The 17,868-nt window shown below is 46.3% G+C and overlaps 1 protein-coding gene across 1 annotated transcript in view; it reads right to left on the bottom strand.

The window, feature by feature from the left end:
- Positions 1-17,868, bottom strand: part of LOC126285324 (protein yellow-like) — a 66,686-nt gene that overhangs the window by 3,712 nt on the left and 45,106 nt on the right. The window contains exon 5 of the mRNA XM_049984627.1: positions 4,457-4,802. Coding sequence (XP_049840584.1) covers positions 4,457-4,802 — 346 coding nt within the window. The remainder of the gene's footprint in view (positions 1-4,456; positions 4,803-17,868) is intronic.

Genomic DNA, 17,868 nt, shown 5'->3' with positions numbered 1-17,868 from the left:
AGGGGTTCATGTCTGGCGAATAGGGAGGCCAATCCACGCCGCCACCTGTATGTTTCGGATAGCCCAAAGCAATCACAGGATCATCGAAATATTCATTCAGGATATTAAATACGTCGGCCGTGCGATGTGGCCGGGCACCATCTTGCATAAACCACGAGGTGTTCGCAGTGTCGTCTAAGGCAGTTTGTACCGCCACAAATTCACGAAGAACGTCCAGATAGCGTGATGCAGTAATCGTTTCGGATCTGAAAAATGGGCCAATGATTCCTTTGGAAGAAATGGCGGCCCAGACCAGTACCTTTTGAGGATGCAGGGACGATGGGACTGCGACATGGGGCTTTTCGGTTCCCCATTTGCGGCAGTTCTGTTTATTGACGAATCCGTCCAGGTAAAAATAAGCTTCGTCAGTAAACCAAATGCTGCCCACATGCATATCGCCGTCATCAATCCTGTGCACTATATCGTTAGCGAATGTCTCTCGTGCAGCAATGGTAGCGGCGCTGAGGGGTTGCCGCGTTTGAATTTTGTATGGATAGAGGTGTAAACTCTGGCGCATGAGACGATACGTGGACGTTGGCGTCATTTGGACCGCAGCTGCAACACGGCGAACGGAAACCCGAGGCCGCTGTTGGATCACCTGCTGCACTAGCTGCGCGTTGCCCTCTGTGGTTGCAGTACGCGGTCGCCCTACCTTTCCAGCAGGTTCATCCGGCATGCTCCCAGTCCGTTGAAATTTTTCAAACAGATCCTTTATTGTATCGCTTTTCGGTCCTTTGGTTACATTAAACCTCCGTTGAAAACTTTGTCTTGTGCAACAACACTGTGTTGTAGGCGGTGGAATTCCAACACCAGAAAAATCCTCTGTTCTAAGGAATAAACCATATTGTCTACAGCACACTTGCACGTTGTGAACAGCACACACTTACAGCAGAAAGACGACGTACAGAATGGTGCACCCACAGACTGCGTTGTCTTCTATATCTTTCACATCACTTGCAGCGCCATCTGTTGTTGAAAATTGTAACTACTGTAATTTCGAAAGTTTGTCCGTCTGAAAATGTACTGTTGTCCCAAGCATATTGCAACAAACGGTGTATTTCTATCGCTGCTCGTTTAGTTTTTATTGCCGTTTCAAATATACCGGTCATTTTTGAAACACCCTGTATATGTGTGTGTGTGTGTGTGTGTGTGTGTGTGTGTGTGTGTGTGTGAGTGAGTGAGAGAAAGAGAGAGAGAGAGAGAGAGAGAGAGAGAGAGAGAGAGAGAGAGAAAGAGAGAGAGGAAGAAGAGAGAGAGAGAGAGAGGGGGGGGAGGGAGGGGGGGAGAGAGCACTGACAATGTGAGATTTTACTATATATCTCATACTGTCAGCTCTCTCTCTCTCTCTCTCTCTCTCTCTCTCTCTCTCTCTGAAAGCAAATATACAGTAAAAATTGGTTCGAACTCTGCAGGTGCTAATAGAGGTGATATGCTGTTGCGTTCCTCCCACTTTTGTAGCTATTTATTCAGTTATACATGGTGCAATAACATTAATGTAACCACCTGTCAAAACCTGAATAACCACCTTTTGCAGCGCGGACCGCTGCAGATGTATAGGAAGAGATAGGTTCTGGTAGGTACCGATAGTGGTGTGCAGCCATGTCGTCTCTAAGAGCCGTGACCAGCTACGCTAGGTTTCTCTGTTGAGCATCTATGGTGCCTATAGTCCGATAGATGTGGTCCTATAGATTCTCTTTTGGGATTAGGTCCAGCGACTTTGGTGTACAGTAAACTCGTCCCGGTGCTCTTCTAACCACACACGCAGTGAGCTGTATGACACATTGCATTACGCTACTGGTAGATGCCATCGTACCAACGAAAAAAAAAACACTGCTCGTCGGGCTGGACATGTTCTACAAGAATAGATGCATACTTTTTTTGGTCCACTGTGCCGTCCGGAATGAAAGCTTACTGAGGAAATGCCAGAAAAAAATTCCTCAGATCATAACGCTCGCTCCTCCGGTCTGGACCCTTCCGACGCTTGTTTCAGTGTGTTTGTTATCAGACGTTTCATGCCAACGGCCTTCTGTCTGATGAAGTATAGAATGTGATTCATCCGCAAAGGCCTCATGTTTCCTCTCAGTGGACGTACAGTTGCGGTATTGGCCTGTAAATTCCACCCTTCTTTGACAATGAGCAGCAGAAGCCATGGATGCATGAACCAGATATCTCCTGCGCAGGCCCACACGCAGCAACATTTACTGAACGGTCATTGAGGAGACACTGTTTGTAACCCCTTGGTTCATCTGGGGCGGTCAGTGGCTGTTCGACTGTACACATCTCTGTAGCCGTCATTCACTTCTGTCATCTATGGCACTTCGTGCACTATAGTTGCCTCAACACCGTTTTGGATGGTTACTTTTGCCGTCAAAAAATAAATAAATAAAAATGGTTCCGAGCACTTTGGAACTTAACATCAGAGATCAGCAGTCCCCTATAACTTAGAACTACTTAAACCTAACTAACCTAAGGACATCACACACATGTCCGAGGCAGGATTCGAATCTGCGACCGTAGCAGCAGCGCGGTTCCAGACTAAAGCGCCTAGAACCGCTCGCCCACAGCGGCCGGCTACATTTGCCGTCTGGATATACTTTAACCAAGGTGGCACTCCAACTGGTTACAAACTTAACCATTTCGACATGCCTCCACCCTTAGACCGATAGCCAATAATCATGCTCCCTTTCCGCATTCCCCTAAAACTCTTTATATATACTCCACTGCTAGTGCTGACATATGCTGTCTGAGAGTGGTTACTGTACATTGATATCGAAAATAGACGACGGTCTGGACCGTCTTTCAGGTGACTCAAGTTTGGTGTGGACTTCATACCATGGTGCAACTCGTCGTTTTTCACCCTCACAAACATTGTCAGATGGAGCCCTGGTCTACAGTGGCTCATTACATGGTGTCTGTATTTCGTTTCCATTCTGCCGTCGATTTCTCTCGTACTGCACGAATGAAAATTGACGGTGGTTCAAATGGTTTAAACGGCTCTAAACGCTATGGGACTTGACACCTGAGGTCATCAGTCCCCTGGACTTACACTAAAACTAAGACTTAGAACTTAAACCTGACTAACCTAAGGACACCACACACATCCATTACCGAGGCAGGATTCGAACCTGCGACCGTAGCAGCAGCGTGGATCTCGACTGAAGCGGCTAGAACGTCTCGGTCACAGCGGCCGGCGACGGTGGTTCACTGCGCGGGGTAACCGTGTGGTGAGAGGCGCCTTGTCACAGTTTGCGCGGCTCTCCCATTCGGAGGTTAGAGTCCTCCCTCGGGCATGGATGTGTGTGAGTGTTGTCCTTAGCGTAAGTTAGTTTAAGTTAGATTAGGTAGTGTGTAAGCTTAGGGACCGATGACCTCAGCAGTATGGTCCAATAGAATTTACAAGAAATATTTGACGGTAGATCAACTCCTTCCCATTTACATCGGATAGGCGTTGTTGTGTAGTCAGCACGTACACAACTTTTCCCACCAGAGTGCGCCCTGCTAAGCACAACAGCGCAGGCGCAGCGCTCGTCCGTCTCCGCACTACGAGATGGCGCTGTCTTAGAGACGGACCAAATTCTGCTTCCGCTGATCCGCGTATTAATATGTAACTCAGCCAATGAGATTGCTGCTAACGTAGAACCTTTTCTCCTCGCGGATCACACTCGCGCAGTGATACCTGAACGCTCAAGGTATTATAACGAGTGTACAGACCTCCGATTAGTCAGTCTGCATTAGTCTGCATCAGTCTGCATTAGTCTGCAGTCAAGTTTCAGTCTGCGCCTAATAAGATTATCATATTCCTGTACATAGCCATGAAGAGAAATGAATTGACACTTTGTCAAGTATCAGAGGTATGTGAGAATAAGATTAACGTACCAAGGCCAAAGGAACTTCAGACTGTCAATTGTAAATAGCATCGAGAACCAAGTTAAGTTATTTTTATGCTTGTTATTATTTTAATAAATGTGTGTGAAAATTAATCCAAGTTCTGTTTAATGTTGGTTACCATCAATCTGCTACTCAAAGTGTGCAAGTGGCCTTTCTATCGTCTGACCTAACGGCAGAAGATAAACACGCCACGAGACATATTGCTGACACTCGCATGCTTCGTTGGAGCGACAAGTCGAATAATCTGATGGTGTGTGTACCGAAGGTCTTACAGTACGCACACCACAGGCATCAAGGGTAACCCTTTACGCGACCGTCAGTAGAAAGAAGATGATGTTTTGCTGCATTTTTTTCGTAGTCAGCAAAGCCGCTTACTGCAAAACGTAGTGCAACTGGGGGTGGCCATTCCGACAAGTGTCCTTTCCTCGGATACCGCCTGTGGCATCCACGATAGCCACAGGAGGAACACAAAGGTGCAGGCGGGCAATGGCTCAGTTTACCTTTTCGGTGTCAGAACGGTGATACGCACCTGCGTGAAGAAGAGCACGCCGGTGTCGACGTCGAGGTAGGAAGCGGTGGCCTGCGTGTCGTTGCCCTTGAAGCCGAGGTCCCGGTAGTGGTAGTAGGAGTCCGGCCCGGTGGCGAGCGCCGCCGTGCGGTTGCGCAGCACGCTGGCGGGCACCGAGAACTCGCGCAGGCTGGACAGCGCGTGGAAGAAGACGGTGCGCTCGCCCTGCGCGTCCGGCCGCGACAGCGCCACGCCGAACACACCGTCCGTCCACTGGAAGTTCACGTCCTCCACGCGGTGGTTGCCGTGCAGCGGGTCGAAGTGGAAGTAGTGGTGCGTGACGCGCCACGACTCGTCCGCTTCCCAGCTGCAAAAAGGGTCCGCCAAGTCTGCAGCTCAAGCGGCGTCTACATCTGCGGCCACACTACTGCTCTGCAAATCAAACTATAGTATTTGGTAGAGGGGTTCTTAGGATCACTTTCAGACTATTTCTCGCCACACTCGACTCGCATTCGGGAGGACGACGGTTCAGTCCGGCCATCCTGATTTAGGTTTTCTGTGATTTCCCTAAATCGATCCAGGCAAGTGCCGGGATAGGTCCTTTGAAAGGGCACGGCCGAATTCCTTCCCCGTCCTTCCCTAATCCTGACGAGACCGATAACGTCGCTGTTTGGTCTCTTCCCCCAAACAACCCAACCCCAACTATTTCTCGACTGCACCACTTTCGAATAACACATGGGAAAATTGAACAAATGGTTCAAATGGCTCTGAGCACTATGGAACTTAACTTCTGAGGTCATCAGTCCCCTAGAACGTAGAACTACTTAAACCTTACTAACCTAAGGACATCACAAACATCCATGCCAGAGGCAGGATTCGAACCTGCGACCGTAGCGGTCGTGCAGCCAGACTGTAGCGCCTAGCACCGATCAGTCACTCCGGCCTTCGAAAATTGAACATCTAAATCCTCGTGTGCAAGCTCTAGTTTCTCTCATTTTATCGCGATGGTCAGTGGGATGGAATTCAACAAAATATTGCCGCATTCTAAGGAGAATGTTCTTGATTGAAATCCAGTGAAAACATCTCGCCACAACGAAATATCCTCTTTGTTGTAACAAACCTATACAAAACGAGCCGCCGTTCTCTGACCTCCTTCGATGTCTTCCGATAACCCCATCCGATAAGAATCCGCAAAGTAACACTACATAAGAGGACGACAAGCAAAGAATAGGCATTAAACTTCCTGGCAGATTAAAACTGTGTGCCGGACCGAGCCTCGAACTCGGGAGGTTCGCAGAAGAGCTTCTGTGAAGTTTGGAAGGTAGGAGACGAGGTACTGGCAGAATTGAAGCTGTCAGGACGGTCGTCGTGTTTGGGTACCTCAGTTGGTACAGCGCTTGCCGGCGAAAGGCACAGGTCCCGAGTTCGAGACTCGGTCCGGCACACAGTTTTAATCTACCAGGAAGTTTCATATCAGAGCACACTCCGCTACAGAATGAAACTATAATTCTGGATACTACAGGCAGACTAGTAACTTAATTGCGTCTTCTATGCTCTCCGCCAATAAAGGCAATATTTGATTCACCTTACTCCCATTCCAATTTAAGGTGTTCATGATGGTAATCCCTAGGGATCTAGTTGAAAGGAGAGCCATTAAATTTGTCTGATTTGTCTGATCTATCGTGTAACTGATTTTTTTAACAGTGTAAAAGGGCTCATCGGATTCTCCTACATCGCTATGTATATATATATATATATATATATATATATATATATATAAGACAAAAATGACGCACCAAGAAGGAATTGTCCAAAGGGGGCGGTAATCGGTAAATGTGATGTATATGTACAGAAAAACAAATGCTTACAGTTTCAAAAAAATTGGATGATTTATGCAAGAGAAAGAGGTCCATAAAATGCGTAAGTCAATAGCGCGTCGGTTCACCTCTAGCCCTTATGCCAGGAGTGACTCAGCTTGGCAGTAACTGACAGCAGTGACCGTCCAGTTGGCACATTAGAAAGTTTAAATACCGAGCAGGTTTCGGGATGCTGAGCATAATGCTCCAAACGTTCTTAATTGGGTAGAGATCGTGCCAGTAAGGCTAACTTAGCGTTGGCAAGCACGCCGAAAAACAATAGAAACTCTCGCCGTGTGCAGACGGACGCTAGCTTGCTGAAATACAAGCCCAACAAAGTGGGGTGTAGAGTATCGAGGGCGTACCGCTGTGCTGCAAGGTTGCCGCGGATGATAACCAAAGTGGTCCTGCTATGAAATGAAACGGTATCCCTGATGATCACTACTGGTTGTCACGCCATATGGCAGGGAACAGTCGAGTTCATATCTACTGCTGTTAGTGACATTCCCAGAGACATCTTCGGCCTGAACTGAATGGAGTATAAATGCATTCAGTGGTGATTCCCGCTTCGAAATAAGCCCTAATGACCCGTGAAATCGTGTACGGAGGCGCCCCAGAACCCTTCCGCTGTCATCCGCGGTTCTCTCACACTACAGCGTAATATCAACGACATTCTACGCCTCGTTTTGTTGCCCTTCGAGGCAAGCAGCTATCCTGAGCTTACATTTCAGCAATACAACGCCAATCCGCACACGGCGAGACTTTCACCTGGATAACTTCCCGTAAAATACTAGCAACCGTGCCTTTTCTGAGAGAAAATCACGATTCCAGTCGCACAACTGAGACCATACTCTATGGGCACACTATTTGATCAGATCCGCTTGCCAGGGACGGCGTCAAACGTCTTGAATTCAGTAAGAACGGTGTTCAAATTCCTGTCCGGTCATCCAGATTTAGATTATTCGTGATTATCTTAAATGATAAGTTTGGAAAGGTCTCGGCTGATTTCATTACCCATCTTTCTGCATCTCAAAGTATTTCGCTGTCGACTATTCGTTAAACTGTGAAAATTTGTGTGCGTTTCTGTTTAATTAATCAATAAAACTCTCTCCTATGGTAAAATACACCGTTCGCAAGAAAAATGGCAGAGTACTGAAAATATCGGGTTTCTTTCTTACAGCATTGCCATAGGAACAGTGGCAGATGTGAATACAAACTACGCTGTTTACCTATAGATTTATTTAACAGCATCAGCCTACAAAATTTACTCTGACGAAATGAATATTAAAGCGTGGCTAGAAAACCTACTGTTGTGTTCTCTCTCTAAGCCCACTTCTTGTTCCTGTCAGGAATTCTATAGTTCTCCTCAGCGAAGTACTATTTTTTTTCTTCGCAGTATGTTGTTGTAATGCCGTAAAACAGAACTATGCAGCGTCAGTACAGAAACCAGCATGTAATATAATGCAAATATCTTTATCTAGCTTAAGGCGAGTTTTTCAGTACACTGCCCTTCCTGAGTGCTAAAAGTTGTATCCGGCACGTTTAATCACCTCAGTATGTTGAAGTTAGTGTTTCGAAACGATAAAATTATGAAAAAACGTTTCCTTCTTCATCATTATCTCCGCACGGACATATCCTTCATTTCCTTAACCGGTCTATGTCTTTTGTTGATTTTCTTCTTTTTTGCTAGCGTAAATATCACTTAGCACCCCACAATCGTTTCTAGAAACCAAATAGAAACATGAGGATAACATCGTGTAGTGTGCTAATAAACCACGTTTCTATATTAAATGCAGGGGTATGCAGACTAACTTTACAGTGCCCAAGTCGATTTCCTTCTCCATTCATTTCAATTCGAGTTTTTACTCCACCTACACTGATGAGCCGAAACAGTATAACCACCTGATTAATAGGTTGTTTGTCCGTCTTTTGAACGAAATGTATCATTCTGCGTACCAGGTATCTGACAGTTTGCTGGTAGGTTTGTGGAGGTATGTAGCATTAGATGTCTACTCTTATGTCATGTAATTCGCGTAAATAAAGGACCCGCTGATTTGGGTACGCGGTAATGGCGCCCGATAGCTACTCAGATGGACTCCACAGGATTTATACCAGGCGAGTATGGCCGCCGAGACATGAACGGAAGTTCGTTATAATGCTCCTCAAACCACTGTGGCATTATACTGATGTAGACTGAAGAAATGATTTAAAATTTTTAGTGGGGCCGAGACTTGAAGCCAGGTCTCCTTGCTTACGAGGCTGGTAAGCTAGCCATTACACCCCAGAGCATTACAGCTAACATCGGTGCACGGACTACCCCAGTCCAGTACCTTCCCTAACACAAACTTCAATTCAAATCTTCACTGTTCAGAAATGTCACTAAACCCTCCCAAAGATGTAAACAGCCATACAAGAGCAGAGCCTATTAGATTGAGGGGGTCCGACAGCCGATCAGTCATTCTACCAGGAAAGAGGTACGTACACGGCTCTTATCTGTAGTTCAACCATGCCTACACGGTCAATAACGCCGTTCCATCGCGTCCGCAATCTTACTTTGTGCCAGGAAGGGCTCTCAACAAGCGAAGTGTCCAGGCGTCTCGGAGTGAACTAGAGCGATGTTGTTCGGACATAGAGGAGATACAAAGAGCCGGCGGCTGTGGCCGAGCGGTTACAGGCCCTTCAGTCTGTAACCGCGCTACCGCTAGGGTCGCAGTTTCGAATCCTGTCTCGGGCATGGATGTGTGTGATGTCCTTAGGTTAGTTTGGTTTAAGCAGTTCTAAGTTGTAGGGGAATGATGACCTCAGATGTTAACTCCCATAATGCTCAGTGCCATTTTGAAACCTTCAGCTTATTCTCCTCTTCTTAGATCGTCACTATTGCCGAGGCTCTCCGGTATTAAAATTCCATTATTACCGAAGATAAAGATGAGACTCAACTGCCTCGAGGAAAATTTAATTATATCAGATCTGTAGCTCACTTAAACGTTTCTGACTCCGAAACATAGACAATTATACTGCTGAAAGATGACATCGTTGTTGGGAAGACATCAATGAGAGGATGCAGGTACTTCACAGCTGTCAGCGTGTCTTCGATCACTACCACAGGTCCCATGCAAACGCAGGAGAATATATCGCATAGCATAATACTGCTACCACTTGCCTGTGTCTCTGGCGCGCTGCGCATTTCGAGTCGCGACATCGTTTGTGGAGACAATCAGAGACCTAGTGTAGCAAAAATGTGATTCACCTGAAGAGCCGACACCATTGATCGACGGTGTAATCCCGATGGTTCCGTGCCCATTGCGATTGTAATTGACGATGTCGTTGGGTCACCATGTGAAGAGGTCATGGGTGGTTTGCTGCGGGACTCCAGGTTCAACAGTGTACAACGAACGGTGTGTTCTTCTAAACACTTGTGCGGGCAGCAGCACTGTGCTCTTTCGGCAGAAATGCCACAGAACCATCTACCCCACTTTACAGAGCAGACAACTCTGCGAACCCCATGTTCTGTGAAGAGTCGTGGACGTCCAACCATTTAGCGCCTAGTGATAGTTTCACTGTCCTACCTCTTTCCGTAGATGCTGACGACAGTAGCACGTGAACATTCGAACCAACTTGGCCGTTCTCGAGATTCTCGTTCACAGGTCCCGCGTAATAATAAGCTGCCATTTGCCAAAGTCATTATGTGGTGTCACCGCCAGACACCACACTTGCCAGGTGGTAGCCTTTAAATCGGCCGCGGTCCGGTAGTATACGTCGGACCCGCGTGTCGCCACTATCAGTGATTGCAGACCGAGCGCCGCCACACGGCAGGTCTAGAGAGACTTCCTAGCACTCGCCCCAGTTGTACAGCCAACTTTGCTAGCGATGGTTCACTGATTTCTACGCTCTCATTTGCCGAGACGATAGTTAACATAGCCTTCAGCTACGTTATTTGCTACGACCTAGCAAGGCGCCACTATCCATACTACTGATATTGTGAATCATGTACCACAAAGAGCGACGTTCTCCATTAATGGATTAAAGGTAAGTATTCCACCAGCTACGTCCGTTTTTCTCAATTCCAATTCCCTTGTCATGTTCCAGACCTCACGCCAGCCTGCGTGAGCTGAGACGCGTGCATTTCGGTCTCCTTCTGTGTTGGCTCTCCTGCCAACCACATCACATTATGTCAAAGGATTTTGCCATTTGCAGCCCATATCTTCGCTAGGGGGACCCTGTTCGTGTCTGCACTGCTTGCATACATTTCATAGCGAGTGACGCGTCCGCAACGCCACCAGGAGGCATCCAACGTCGCGGTGGCAATGGACATTATGTTTTGGCTCATCATTTCAAAAATGGCTCTGAGCACTGTGCGACTTGTCTTCTGAGGTCATCAGACGCCTAGAACTTACAACTAATTAAACCTAACTAACATAAGGACATCACACACATCCATGCCCGAGGCAGGATTCGAACCTGCGACCGTGGCGGTCGTTCGGCTCCATACTGTAGTGCCTACAACCACACGGCCACTCCGGCCGGCGCCTCATCAGTGTACAATGACCTTGCCGGCAACGGGACTTTCACCCTGGTGCTGGTTTCTGTTTGTGTATTTTGCTTTTGAACTCAGGTGGAGCTACGATAGGTTACAAGGAGTTCCTTCGAGCGTTGCGTGTAACACTGTAGATATGGCACTTATTTTGCGTTATGACCGAGAAATGCGAAACTGTAATCTACTTTGACATGCCTAAAATGACTTTCTGTGTACGCTGTGGACAGGATTTAAAAGAAATTTTCTGTTCTATGATTACCACTGTGACCGAAACCCAATGAAGCTGATTTGCAATTTCGTTAAAAAATATCTGAAAGAAATATAGTATCACCAATCCTTTGTCGGAAACCCTTCGTCGGAAATCGTGAAGGCGTTGACAAAAGGCAGAATAGAAGAAATAACTGTCAAATACTGACCAAACACATGAGCTCCCGTTAAAAGTACTGAAAAGAATATTAGCGTCATAACGCTTTATCATTTTGCCCATTCCCAGTTCAACTCACGAATATAGCGTTGGAAGAATGATTGTTGGTAAAGCTCCTTATAACATCAAAATCCTCTGATTTTCTCGTTCGTGACCATTTCTGCATCTACGACTGTACTTTGCAAGCCACCTTCCGGTGTGTGTCCATCTGTCCCCCCCTCTTTCCCTGCTCCGCTCACGAATGGCACGCGCGAAGAATGGTAGCCGGTAAGCTTCTCTAATTTTATGTTCAAGTTCTTTTCCCGGGATACTCGTAGGAGGAACCAATATATTTGTTGCCTCTCCTAGCAAAGTAACTTCTTGCAATTTTTAACAGCAGACCATGCCGTGACGCAGAACGCCTCTCCTGCAGCATTTGCCGCTGGAATTGGTTAACCATTACAGTAAAGATTCCGTGCTTACTGAATGAACCTATAACGAATCTTGCAGCTCTTCTTTGGATCTTCCTTATTCCCTCCAGCAATCCTAGCTGGTACTTACCCCATATGACGAGCAACATTCGAGCACTGGTCGAATCAGTGTTTTGTAAGCTACCTCCTTTGTTGCCGGACTGCTTTTCCTGAGGTAGGGACTCAACAAAACGTGACGCTACAACAGTACGTCATGTCCTCATGTGTTACCTCTCATGTGACAGTATCAAGGTGCCATATTTCAACAGGACAATCCTCTTCCACGCTTGAAAGCTGTCTCTGTCAATTGTCTACACGATGTTTAAGTACTCCTGTGAACAGTAAGATCGCGAAACCTATGTCTGATAGAACATGTGTGGGACCTGCTTGGACGTCAACTCCGTCTGTGTGCCACTATGCAGCATACCATGAACAAGCGACGACGGTTGTGGGACAGCATCCCCTAGGAGGAAATACAATGGATTTATGACATATCCTAACCGAATCAGTGCTGACATCCAGACCAGGAGTGCACCATCGTACTGATAAGTGGCCTCCAACTGCCAAGTCTGTTGTAAATCTGACTCGATTTCGTAATTACTGAAATAACATCAGATATTCTCTCGACTCCTGAGCAGTACCTCTGAAGATTCCTGTCGGCGTTGCAGGCGAAACGTCATTCACGATACGCAGACCAGGATGAGCGCAGACTACCAGGCAAGCCTGGCAACAGGCTGTGTGTTTACGGATTACATTTGCTGCTGTGCTCATCGCTTGGCAGTCGCTCCGTCAAGTGGAAATTTTCTAAGCGTCACGCTCGGTGTCGAAACAGCTTCTCAAAGGTCACAGATTTCTCTGTACCGATCTGTGCAGTCAGCCTATGTTCTCAACCAACTGCTCACACAGCTGAACAGACACTACACGCGCTATGGCTGTGGTGACCTCACAGTAACATTAATTTATTGGCCACGACGCTTCATGTCATGTCGAATGAGATCGTTATCGGTTAGTAACCAGTTCAGCTTCCACTTTGGCCAGTGTTTAACCCATCCCACACGTGTTTCGCCTCTGCCATTGACATGGGATGTCGCTATCGCAGTTGTATCTTTAATGTGCCTCCTAACACAGAGTAAATACTCAGATGCCTTTAAAGTCTCTATTAAATACACTATACTGCCTTCATAACAGCAGTTATGACTGTTGGACTGTTTAGTACACTTGTCTCGCAGAAGCAAGAGCTCACAGCAGACATAGAAGTTTCGTTCTTCAGACACGAGTGTCCTGCACTTGCTATCACCGTTTGTCCCTATGTTATGTTGTTTATCAATGATTCTCTGAAATCCCAGACCATGCGACATGGCTTAGTAGGAGAGGGAGTTCAAGGGACGAATAGAGTGAGGAGGATCAAATAGATGTAGGTTGCAGTAATTACACAGAAATAAAGAGGCTTGCACAGGATAGACTAACGTGGAGAGTTGCATCAGACCAGTCTTCACACTAAAGATCACAACAACAACTACTACGACAACATTGTTTAATGCGCTCAAGAGAAGGTGGCCCACGTAGGGTGCATCTCTATGTGACTTTTCTCGAAAGCCAGACAGGTACGGTTTAACTAAATCGTTTCCTTTGCTCCGAAAGCGTTGTTCCCCTTTTAACTCTGATTGACAACGGAAGTACGCTGTCAAGTTGGATAAGGCACAATTATTTTAGTTACAAAGAAACAAATTTGTTGTCGGGCTGTTAACGTCGTGATAACTGAGGAATACAATTATTTGAAGTAATTCCTATACGTGTCCACGAGAAATGCAATTCGCTGGGGAGACCTCACCGAAGTCTCAGAAGTGCGATAACAAGGAGCATGCGTGGGCACAATGTAGCAGTTCACATGTTACCCACCAGCTGCAGCCAGGGACTTTTCGGAAATATGAAGACTGGGAGGCGGCAGTATGCAATTTGACCGTTCATTGGGTCAGAATGGAAATTGTGCTCCCAATGACTGGGGCGGTACTATGGAAAACAAATCAAACTCTAGCACAGAGGAGACCGGAAGAGGGAAGATCAAAGAGAGAGGAGAGGCCAGACAGTAAGCGAGAGACTGGATAGACAGTGCGTAAAGATAACGATCGATCGATGAGTGAGAGGAGGACAAAAATGGTTCAAATGGCTCTGAGCACTATGGAACTCAACTGCTGTGGTCATCAGTCCCCTAGAACTTAGAACTACTTAAACCTAACTAACCAAAGCCCATCAGACACGTCCATGCCCGAGGCAGGATTCGAACCTGCGACCGTAGCAGTCGCACGGTTCCGGACTGCGCGCCTAGAACCGCGAGACCACCGCGGCCGGCAGGACACAGAAAAGAGTCTGTGAATGCTGATGTGCCTGAGAAGAAGTGATATTTCGTACCGTTTCACATAAAATATTTTATGTTTGCCTTCTAGAAGCATGTAAACCTATTGTCGACCAAACTTTCGGCCTTTGAGTCAGATCTATGCATTCATTCCGACGTATATCGTCACCTTGTGATATATTCGTTTCCAATCCCATGCTAAGCGGACAAGCAATCCGATACTTGAATTTTTATGCGCCCGACTACATTTTCCTTACCTGATCTCAGTCACCAAATTTTATACTGTCATAGACAAAAGATGTCATACATGAGAACACAGGTGCAAGCACGACCGGAGATGATCACCACATCGTACCGACATCACATCGGTTGCCTAAACTTGCAAGTGGTGAAAAGAAGTTATTAACTCCCCATGCTTGCCCAGTTACTAAGTTTGTGTCTGTGCTCAGTCAAACAGGCCATGAAATATTACTTCTATTGTTTATCTGTGATTGATAACAATAAGCGTAAGTATTTTCAAGTATTTGCCACTTCTGAATTTAATTCGCTACATTTTTTGCCTTGTTTACGTATCAGTCCCTCAATCAATGGAATTCATTTATTATATTTTTTACACTCAATGTGGAGCGATCTCTTTTAGTATTCTAATTCAGTTTATAACGTTTTGGCGCCCATAATGCCGCCCCTTACAAAGGTTCCGAATTGTAGCGTGTAACTACGTCACTGCGTAACAAACAGCGTACTATGATCGAGTTTTGAATTTGAAGAGTTCGCCCACACGTGGAGTGCCCTCTACTTCAGCACGACAATGCCTAACCACAAACGAGCGCTGTTACGCCTGCAAAAATCCGTCGCCTTGGGTTCACCGTCATCTATCATCTTCCATACAGTCCCGACTTGACCCCATCCGGTTTTCATCTGTTTCCAAAACATCAAACACCTTCGAAGACTTTACCTTGGTACTGATGAAGCGGTGCAAGCAGATGTGAGGTTGCGGGTGTTACGATTTTCGTTGTCAGTTGTTATGATGATAGGTGGCCAACGCTAATTAGAAACATATATTGCAGGTTTGGCAGTGAATTCGGTATGGAGCTGCCTGCAGAGTCTGTATCTGCAACGACTGAAATAATTAGAAGTCGTTGGTAAAAAAATAATATATATTGTACTTAACTTGTGTTACAGGCTTCTGCACACATATAATTATAACATATCTAGAGAGGCATTAGTTATGCCATACTTGACTAAGCGCCTAGTTAGAGGTTGCTTCGTATCAGCTGAAGGCCACGCTATATTCCTAGTTGACGTCCCGACCCAGAGTGGACTAGATGCTTGTCACAAGCTAGCTGCGCTAGTCGTGACCCGCGGGTCCAGCGATATCTATTACGGACCGCGATCGATATCTGCAACCCCTAACAAGTGTGGTATCGAACGTCGCTACCACAGTGGGTCCCTCAACAATGTCACGCATTCATGCATGACGGTTTAAACAAACTGCTTTCTCGTTTGGAGAAATGTGTTCGTCGCAACGGAATTTAGGTTGACAAATACAAGGCTCAGTCACATTAATTTGAGCACCACCTGTATTCGGCGTCAACATGCAGTAACAAGTGACAGAGAGCAAGTGACGGCACTAACAGTGGACAGTATGTAAAGTGTCTCAGGAAAGAGGGAGGGGGGACGCAGAAAAGAGTGCAATAGTTATCGTAACGCGGAAACGGGTCGACTCATTTAAAGTCCAAAAGGTCATATCATTGCCTTTCGGGTCATGGGTGGAAGCATTTCTGAAACGGCTAATTTGGTAAACGGATATCGTGGTTCAAGTACACCGTGCAAGGCAAGATGGTGCTATTCAAAACAGACGCCGAGGCAACTGCGGTACACCATGCGCCACAGATCATAGGGGTGAACGACTACTGCGCAGATGTGTACGGGCGAATAGTTGTGCAACTGTTGAGCAACCGACCGCACAGATGGACCAAGGGGCTACCAACAGTGTCTCCTGAACGTCTGTTAAGCGAACGCTGCTGCGTAAGGGCCCCAGTGTAGCAAACGCCTGGTTGATGTACCCATGCTGACCGCTGTTCACCAGCGACGAAGGCTGGAATTTGATCGCCATTTCCACAACTGGACATCGACTGAACGCTGACAGGTGGCCTTTCCGATGAATCACGTTTTATGCTGCATCGGACAAACGGCCTTTGGCGTGTACGGTTTGTAACGTCTGAAAGAAAACACACTGCAACAATCTTCCGCGGTAGGGTGTTATGGTCTAGAGAATGTTTTCCCTGGGTGATCTCGTCATTCTGGAGGACCCAATGGATCAGCACAAGTAAGGGTGTGTCCTTGGGACCATACCAGCCCCATACATGCTTCTCCCCCCCCCCCCCCCCCCCCCCCCGGCACACTGGCATCACGAGCAGGACCATACAAAGTCTCACACAGCTCGCAGAGCACCAGAGTACGTTCACCGTATTCCCATTGCTATGAAACTCCTCGGATTTAAAGCCAATCGAGAAACTAATGGAGCATCTCGATCGGGCTATTGGCGCCACGAACGCTCAGCCGAGAAACCTAGCGTGCTCTCCATGACACTGGAGTCGGCCTGGCTCCAGATTCCTTTCGTTGCCTTCCAGAACCTCTCCTAGCATGTCTCGCATTAATGTGGCGGAACAGTGTGAAAAGATAGAATGGCTCTGAGCACTATGGGACTCAACTGCTGTGGTCATTAGTCCCCTAGAACTTAGAACTACTTAAACCTAACTAACCTAAGGACATCACACACATCCATGCCCGAGGCAGGATTCGAACCTGCGACCGTAGCAGTCGCACGGTTCCGGAATGCGCGCCTAGAACCGCGAGACCACCGCGGCCGGCTGAAAATATAGAAATGAAGAACAAAGATACAGATTGTTAGTAACATTTGTTTTATTTGGAACGTTTTAAGAGTTTCCACTTAAAGAATTCGGAAGTATTACGTTTCAGCACGCCCACGTAATACTCTTAAAGAATTCTGTTGCATATTATGAAAGGTGCCCTTGTATACGTCTATGCATTGAATGAAATGTCTTCACCGCACCTTATTTATCCACGACAACTGCAAAATACTTGTCTCTATAGACTGTCGTAACCAAAATCAAGAAGACACAAGCACTAAATAAAGGGACATATTTTTTCAAAAAAAAAAAAAAAAAAAAAAAGACATAATGTCTGATGGGATAACAGCAATCAATGGTTTTACAATGTTACTCATAATCCGTCTTGATTTCATAAAATGTTTATTCACATGACCGGTTTCGGTTCCTCTAGAACACATGTAATGTGACGGAGCATGTGAAGGTTGCTGTGAGTGGACAGGTTGCTCTTGTAACCGAAATTGCAGATCTGAAGATGGATCTAGAGGAACCGAAACCGGTCATATGAATAAACATTTTATGCAATCAAGACGGATTATAAGTAACATTAAAAAAGGGATATATAGTCAAATTTGAGAAGAGTGTGATTTTAATCCTTGTCCGATCATCCGCATTCCACTTGAACGGAATGCTCGGTTGGTTCCTCTCAAATGTAAACGGATTCCTGTTTCAATCGCGCCCAAGTCGACCTTATGTTTCGTCTCTAATAATTCCGCCGAGAGGACGTGCCCATTCATTTTCTATCGTTCCATGCGTGCCTCCGTTCAGCACCACATTCCCCAATTTCTTCTTCTGCATCTTTTAACCTACTGGATACCAAATACTCATAAAGGACTAATTTTCGTTTCCACTTATATTTATTTTTATTTTCATGTAAGTGGTAGTACTTTGCCGATTGTCATCAG

This window comes from Schistocerca gregaria, chromosome 8 (genome assembly GCF_023897955.1).
Source record: "Schistocerca gregaria isolate iqSchGreg1 chromosome 8, iqSchGreg1.2, whole genome shotgun sequence".
In the NCBI taxonomy this organism is placed as follows: domain Eukaryota; kingdom Metazoa; phylum Arthropoda; class Insecta; order Orthoptera; family Acrididae; genus Schistocerca; species Schistocerca gregaria.
This window is presented reverse-complemented; position numbering and strand designations above follow the sequence as displayed.